Source organism: Erpetoichthys calabaricus, chromosome 3 (assembly GCF_900747795.2).
Source record: "Erpetoichthys calabaricus chromosome 3, fErpCal1.3, whole genome shotgun sequence".
Lineage (NCBI taxonomy): Eukaryota > Metazoa > Chordata > Cladistia > Polypteriformes > Polypteridae > Erpetoichthys > Erpetoichthys calabaricus.
Window position 1 is genome coordinate 301,725,933 of NC_041396.2, and position 8,269 is coordinate 301,734,201.

The 8,269-nt window shown below is 42.9% G+C and overlaps 1 protein-coding gene across 2 annotated transcripts in view; it reads left to right on the forward strand.

Annotated features, from left to right (window-relative positions):
- Positions 1–3,328: 3,328 nt before the first annotated feature.
- Positions 3,329–8,269, forward strand: part of cnpy2 (canopy FGF signaling regulator 2) — a 44,227-nt gene continuing 39,286 nt past the window's right edge. The window contains exon 1 of one of the 2 annotated variants that reach the window (XM_028798599.2): positions 3,329–3,430. In XM_028798599.2, the coding sequence (XP_028654432.1) occupies positions 3,377–3,430 (54 nt within the window). In that variant the 5' untranslated portion in view covers positions 3,329–3,376. Of the gene's footprint in view, positions 3,431–5,761; positions 5,902–8,269 lie in introns of those variants that run through there. The other variant, XM_051925102.1, reaches the window with a different exon arrangement.

Consider the following 8,269-nt stretch of genomic DNA (forward strand, 5'->3'; position numbering starts at 1 on the left):
AGGTGTTTAGGAGAGATGGCAGTAGAGTTTTTAAGCAGAATCTTGGAAAGTGAGAGGATGCCTAAGGAGTGGAGAAGAAGTGTACTGGTGCTGATATTTAAGAATAAGGGGGATGTGCAGGACTGTAGTAACTACAGGGGGATAAAATAGATGAGCCACAGCATGAAGTTATGGGAAAGAGTAGTGGAAGCTCAGTTAAGAAGTGAGGTGATGATTAGTGAGCAGCAGGATGGTTTCATGCCAAGAAAGAGCACCACAGATGAGATGTTTGCTCTGAGGATGTTGATGGAGAAGTTTAGAGAAGGCCAGAAGGAGTTGCATTGCATCTTTGTGGACCTGAAGAAAGTATATGACAGGGTGAGGAGAGAGGAGCTGTGATATTGTATGAGGAAGTCGGGAGTGGCAGAGAAGTACGTAAGAGTTGTACAGGATATGAAGTGTGACTGTGGTGAGGTCTGCGGTAGGAGTGATGGAGGTGGGATTACATCAGGGATCGGCTCTGAGCCCTTTCTTATGCTGGCTATAATGGGAGAAAGCTGCTAAGGATAGAGCTGCCAGGTAAGAGGAGAAGAGGAAGGCCTAAGGGGAGGTTTATGGATGTGGTGAGAGAAGACATGCAGGTGATGGGTGTAACAGAACAAGATGACGAGGACAGAAAGATATGGAAGAAGATGATCCGCTGTGGCAACCCCTAACGGGAGCAGCCGAAAGAAGAAGAAGTTACTTCTATTCATATCCAAATTATGTATATTTATTAAAAATAGCAGCACCCCCAGCACTGCCCCCTGCTGGTCACCACTCTTAACATCAGCCAATTCTGAGGAGGTTCCTCGCACCATCACCCTCTTCTTGTGTCTGAGCCAATCCTCTCTCTGACACACCTACAGTGAGGACTTGCAGCCAATGAATTATTCAGCAAAAGTGTTTTAATGAACACGACTAGGGTGCCTTCATACTGATGACAATATGTCTTTATAGCACCTCAGTGTGACTGTGACTGACTGCCAAGTCCGAAGTTTTTCTTTCTTTTTCATTTAATTCATTTCTAGTCATTCTAGTGTGTGTTCAGATAATAGTGTACGTGTATATACAGTGCATCCGGAAAGTATTCACAGCGCATCACTTTTTCCACATTTTGTTATGTTACAGCCTTATTCCAGAATGGATTAGATTCATTTTTTTCCTCAAAATTCTACACACAACACCCCATAATGACAACGTGAAAAAAGTTTCCCTTTATCCTGACTAGTCTCCCAGTCCCCACAGCATGATGCTGCCACCACCATACTTCACTGTAGGGATGGTATTGGCCTGGTGATGAGCGGTGCCTGGTTTCCTCCAAACGTGACGCCTGGCATTCACACCAAAGAGTTCAATCTTTGTCTCATCAGACCAGAGAATTTTCTTTCTCGTGGTCTGAGAGTCCTTCAGGTGCCTTTTGGCAAACTCCAGGCGGGCTGCCATGTGCCTTTTACTAAGGAGTGGCTTCCGTCTGGCCACTCTACCATACAGGCCTGATTGGTGGATTGCTGCAGAGATGGCTGTCCTTCTGGAAGGTTCTCCTCTCTCCACAGAGGACCTCTGGAGCTCTGACAGAGTGACCATCAGGTTCTTGGTCACCTCCCTGACTAAGGCCCTTCTCCCCCGATTGCTCAGTTTAGATGGCCGGCCAGCTCTAGGAAGAGTCCTGGTGGTTTCGAACTTCTTCCACTTACGGATGATGGAGGCCACTGTGCTCATTGGGACCTTCAAAGCAGCAGAAATTTTTCTGTAACCTTCCCCAGATTTGTGCCTCGAGACAATCCTGTCTCGGAGGTCTACAGACAATTCCTTTGACTTCATGCTTGGTTTGTGCTCTGACATGAACTGTCAACTGTGGGACCTTCTATAGACAGGTGTGTGCCTTTCCAAATCATGTCCAGTCAACTGCATTTACCACAGGTGGACTCCAATGAAGCTGCAGAAACATCTCAAGGATGATCAGGGGAAACAGGATGCACCTGAGCTCAATTTGGAGCTTCATGGCAAAGGCTGTGAATACTTATGTACATGTGTTTTCTCATTTTTTTTATTTTAATAAATGTGCAAAAATCTCAAGTAAACTTTTTTCACGTTGTCATTATGGGGTGTTGTGTGTAGAATTCTGAGGGAAAAAATGAATTGAATCCATTTTGGAATAAGGCTGTAACATAACAAAATGTGGAAAAAGTGATGCACTGGGAATACTTTCTGGATACACTGTATTTATCTATCTATTTATTTATTGGGTTTCTGTAAAAACCAAATTCCATCTAGGGGACAAATAAAGTTCTGTATATCTATTATATAGTGCCATTCACATCTATCTATCTATCCATCTATCTATCTATCTATCTATCTATCTATCATGTAAATTTATTGCAGCATTTTAATGACGACATGATTTTCATAAAATCAAAATGAACACGTGTAGCTTCGTTGGCTTTTAGTACACCTGTCAGATTGAAACTTAAGCAAGAGCCCCTATGTGTGCATCTCCACTGAGTGATACATTGTTGTCTCCACTGGCTGATCGAGATAATAGCTGCAATAATTCTGTACCCCACCAGATGTCACTGTTTTCAAAGTCTCACATCTTTTTCGGCACAGTCAGGAAGAAACTTAACGGGGCTCCGTCGGTCCATCTCTACCTTGCGTTTATCCCAAAAATACATTGGAAAATTCACGTGAGTGTAAGAGGCTGGTAAGATAAGACGTCAAAAGCCAAAACCTACAGCACCAGAACGCAATATAAGCATCCACCCCAGAATTGGATTAACCGGGTGCTGCTATGCCTCAAACTCATTCAAACTCAACATCACCAGCCCCGCCGAGCATCTTTTTTTAATTAATATTTTAGTTTATTCATGAATTGCAAAAGTACAATGTATACATAAAATATAAAATAGAACAAAACATATATACAAAAATACAGCAAAATATAATTTCCATATTTCAACAATTTTGTAATTAAACAGAAAACACAAGAAGAAAGAAATACAAGCGAAAGAGGAAAAAAGGGAGTTAAGGAGTCTCTTCATATAAATTAAAACCATTAATAATATTTAGCAATTTGCCCCTCCGAGCATCTAACGGTCTTTTTTCTTTAAGTCTCGCGTGCCACGCAGCAGCACAGGGGTCCTCGAGAAAGAGCGGACTGAAGTGCCTGACTTCAAAAAGGAGGGGTTTCCACAAAAACTACCAATTAGAAGTTTTGTTTTTGTTTTTCAGAATAGTAATAGGGATCGTCTATTTTGTTTAGACATTTATACGCAAACGCTGCAACCGCTCCCTTACGGGTGGCTTGCCTCAGGTTTCTCAGGCGAAGGAAAAGGGCAGCTTTGGGGACGTTACTGTCATGGCGGGTCCGCGTCGGCGGCGGAGTAGCGGAGCAGTTGGCGAGCGCTTACGGGTAAATGTAAATAGATGGGAGCGTCAAGGCTTGGATAATCAATGGGTTATTAGCGAATGTATGCGACTGGGGAAACCGGTATCCTTGGAGTTTGTTTACGCTGTTCCAGTGGAGCATTGAATGAGCTACACATTCGGATACATGTTGGCAGAAATGTGGAATGTAGGGACGTGGGGATGAATGGAGAGCAGAAAATCCAGTATTCTAAATGAAAAAGCCGGTTTGCATAAGTTTTTTTTTGTGGTTACCGGTGATGGCGATCGCAGATAGGAAGCGTGTACATAATAGAATAAGAAACAGGGAATTCGGTGAGCAGTTTGAAAAATAACCGGACTTTTAATAAAGGGAATTCCGGTCACTGGTGGCACCGGCTGGAAATTTACAGCCATGAGCCTGGGCGTAGAGTTTCGCTGTTTAGTTGATTTTTTGCGGGTATGTGTTATGAAAATGCAGAATTAAAAACCCTTAAGGCATATTTTTTCAAAAGTTAGTGATCACTGCAAAATTCGAAAAGAGTAGGGCCTGGCAAATGTCCAGTTCTATAAATAAAATCAAGTCGGTCCAGGTAACTGTAGGTAAGTAAGCTTAGAAAGTGTCACGGGTGCGAGACAGTAATTAAGGAAAACATCACGCGTCATACGTAAGGAATATGGAAATTTGTATTGTCCGCCTATTGATTTGGCAGAATTTTACACCGGATGCCCTTCCTGACGTAAGCCTCCCCATTTATCCGGGCTTGGAACCGGCACGAAAAAACACACTGGTTTGAGAGAGGTGGTGAAGGCTAAAGAAAAAGCGAATGATGAATTGTATGAGAGGTTGGACACTAAGGAGGGAGAAAAGGACCGGTGGGCTACAGAGGGACCGAGCTGGGAAAGATGTGCAGCAGGTTAGGGTGATAAAGGATAAAGATGGAAAGGAGAGTGTGTTGAGCAGATGGAAAGAATGAAGACAATGAGAAAGGGAGGTTGGATGATGTGGAGATAGTGAATCAGGAAGTGCAACGGATTAGCAAGGAGGATGGAAAAGCCGTTGGTCCAGATGACATACCTGTGGAAGCATGGAGGTGTTTAGGAGAGATGGCAGTGGAGTTTTTAACCGGATTGTGTAATGGAATCTTGGGAAGTGAGAGGATGCCTGAGGAGTGGAGAAGAAGTGTACTGGTGCTGATATTTAAGAATAAGGGGGATGTGCAAGACTGTAGTAACTACAGGGGGATACAATTGATGAGCCACAGCATGAAGTTATGGGAAAGAGTAGTGGAAGCTCAGATAAGAAGTGAGGTGATGATTAGTGAGCAGCAGGATGGTTTCATGCCAAGAAAGAGCACCACAGATGTGATGTTTGCTCTGAGGATGTTGATGGAGATGTATAGAGAAGGCCAGAAGGAGTTGCATTGCGTCTTTCTGGACCTGGAGAAAGCATATGAAAGGGTGCCCCGAGAGGAGCTGTAGTATTGTATGAGGAAGTCAGGACAGCCAGATAAGTGTTGTACAGCATATGTACAAGGGAAGTGTGACCGTGGTGAGGTCTGCGGTAGGAGTGACGGAGGTGGGATTACATCCGGGATCGGCTCTGAGCCCTTTCTTATTTGCAATGGTGATGGACAGGTTGACAGACGAGATTAGACAGGAGTCCCTGTGGACTGTGATGTTTGCTGATGACATTGTGATCTGTAGCGATACTAAGGAGCAGGTTGAGGAGACCCTGGAGAGGTGGAGATCTTCTCAAGAGAGGAGAAAAATGAAGGTCGGTAGGACCACCACAACAGAATACATCTGTGTGAATGAGAGGGAGGTCAGTGGAATGGTGAGGATGAGGGGAGTAGAGTTGGCGAAGGTGGAGGAGTTTGAATATTTGGGATCAACAGTACAGAGTAATGGGGATTGTGGAAGAGAAGTGAAAAAGAGAGTGCAGGCAGGGTGGAGAAGAGTGTCAGGAGTGATTTGTGACAGATGGGTATCAGCAAGAGTGAAAGGGAAGGTCTACAGGATGGTAGTGAGACCAGCTATGTTATATGGGTTGGAGACGGTGGCACAGGAGACAGAGCTGGTGGTGGCAGAGTTAAAGATGTTAAGATTTGCATTGGGAGTGACGAGGATGGACAGGATTAGAAATGAGGACATTAGAGGGTCAGCTGAAGTGGGACGGTTGGGAGACAAAGTCAGAGAGGCGAGATTGTGTTGGTTTGGACATATGCAGAGGAGAGATGCTGGGTGTATTGGGAGAAGGTTGCTAAGGATAGAGCTGCCAAGTAACAGGAGAAGAGGAAGGCCTAAGCGAAGGTGGTGAGCGAGGACATACAGGTGATGGGGGTGACAGAACAAGATGTAGAGAACAGAAATATATGGAAGATGATGATCCGCTGTGGCAACACCTAACGGGAGCAGCCGAAAGAAGAAAATATGTCAGGAACATGCTAATTAGTGAACACTTGGCGTGCATTTCTACATGGTGGTCATGTTTCAGTGGTAGGTTGGAATTTCTATGTGGAAGCAACAAAAGGATGTGAGCGCGTGTCTGGCTTTTCAAAAGCACATGATCAGGTTCAATTTAAGAGACTTGTGATCAAATGGAACGAACGCGGAGGTTAAGGTTCGGTGTGAAGTCCGGTGCAAAATTGGCTTCAGAAGTAACAAGGTTTTCGGTCAGAGGAATGCTTTCTAATTTAAGACATGCTAAAAGTGGTGTCCATCAGAAATTACTGCTACAGCCGCTGTGCTTTCTAATTAATGTGTACAGGGATGGACAAAAGTAGGTTTACAGTTGTCCATATGGGAAAAGGCATGCAGGTTATTGCATTTGTGTAAGAAATGGTCCGTCAGTGTGTCAGGACACAGGTTGTGTTTAACAAATAAATAAATAATAATACAAGAATAAACTCTGTTTCACATATGTGCAACTGTAAACCTACTTTTGCCCACCCCTGTTTATAAAAGAGTGGTCCAAACAAAAATAAAAAACTAACAGATTCAAGTTCTCTACAAGACTAGTTTTATTTTTTATCATATTTATAACAAGCACAGTTTTAATGAAAGTAAACCCCATTTAGAGGTTACTCCATTTAACAGTTTTTGAGCCATCTGAACTGAACGGCTGACCGCTTCTTCCATACTTTTAGGTCTACAACATTAGCACTGTCTTTGATAAAATTAGAAAGTTCTTGTGATTGTTTGCAACCAGACGAGGAATAAACTGTTTCTGTTCCAAGTCCTTGGTCAGAATGTCAAGCTAATTTTCAATGAGACTTATTGGGTTCTCTTCCAGCTTTGTCGTTCAATAACGTCATGCATGCTGGCAGTGGATTATCTGTCCACTGTCGACTGAGACCTTGCTTCACATTTTTACAAAAGGGCATTAAAGAAGGATTTGGTTTTTTTCTTCCTGTTACCAGATTCTTTAGCTGTTCGGATTCATTTGCCAGCATAGGAAATCGAGGAATGTCTGGTAGTGGTGGACGCTGTAGGCTTTGCACCATCTTTTCCTTTATTTCTGCTGAAATACTGTCATCGAAGAGGGCTAAAATAGAAGCTCCTGTTTGATTCTGGAAACGTGCACTTAACTACTAGCATGTTCTGGGAACTCGACCTTAGCACTTCTGTTTTATTGTTTATTAATCAGTTAGCCAGTTAAGAACCCCACACAAGAATATGTACATAGCAACAGTATAAAAAACAAATGTTGTGAATGGAGTGACCTCTAAATGTTTCACAATCACACCACAAGTTTACAAGTAAGCAAACTATCATTATTGGACAAGAATAAGCCTTGTGAAGAAATGATTCTACAAATATGTATGTATGTGTGTGTATAATTATATATAATGTGTGTGTGTATATGCAGGGTGGGCCTTAAGATAGATAGATAGATAGATAGATACTTTATTAATCCCAGTGGGAAATTCACATTCTTCAGCAGCAGCATACTGATACAATAAATAATATTAAATTAAAGAATGATGATAATGCAGGTGAAAAAACAGACAATAACTATGTATAATGTTAACGTTTACCCCCCCGGGTGGAATTAAAGAGTTGCATAGTTTGGGTTAGGAACGATCTCCTCAATCTGTCAGTGGAGCAGGACAGTGACAGCAGTCTGTCGCTGAAGCTGCTCTTCAGTCTGGAGATGATACTATTAAGTGGATGCAGTGGATTCTCCATAATTGATAGGAGCCTGCTGAGCGCCCTTCGCTCTGCCACAGATGTTAAACTGTCCAGCTCCGTGCCAACAATAGAGCCTGCCTTCCTCACCAGTTTGTCCAGGCGTGAGGCGTCTTTCCTCTTAATGCTGCCTCCCCAGCACACCACTGCGTAGAAGAGGACGCTCGCCACAACCGTCTGATAGAACATCTGCAGCATCTTATTGCAGATGTTGAAGGACGCCAGCCTTCTAAGGAAGTATAGTCGGCTCTGTCCTTTCTTGCACAGAGCATCAGTATTGGCAGTCCAGTCTAATTTATCATCCAGCTGCACTCCAAGATATTTATAGGTCTGCAGTTTAAGTTTCCATACATAGGAAAAATAAACATTTTTTTTATGAAAAACCATTTTTATTTATATGATATGCTCTACATGACTGCCATTGTCTTGAAAACACATTTCAATACGTGTCCGCCACTGCTGATGAACCCTTATTACCACAGCTGGAGTTATGCTTGTAATGGCGTTGGTGATATGTTCCCTGTTCCCTAAGATGATTTATGTTTCGTGTGTGATGTTCGTTCCATGTTTTCTGTTAAATTCAATTGCAACCATGCGACTGCTTCCTGACCCAGCCGTCAGTCTGATTTCAATTTGTTGCTCTTTATTCAAACGCATTTTTTAGGGTGTCTGAAAT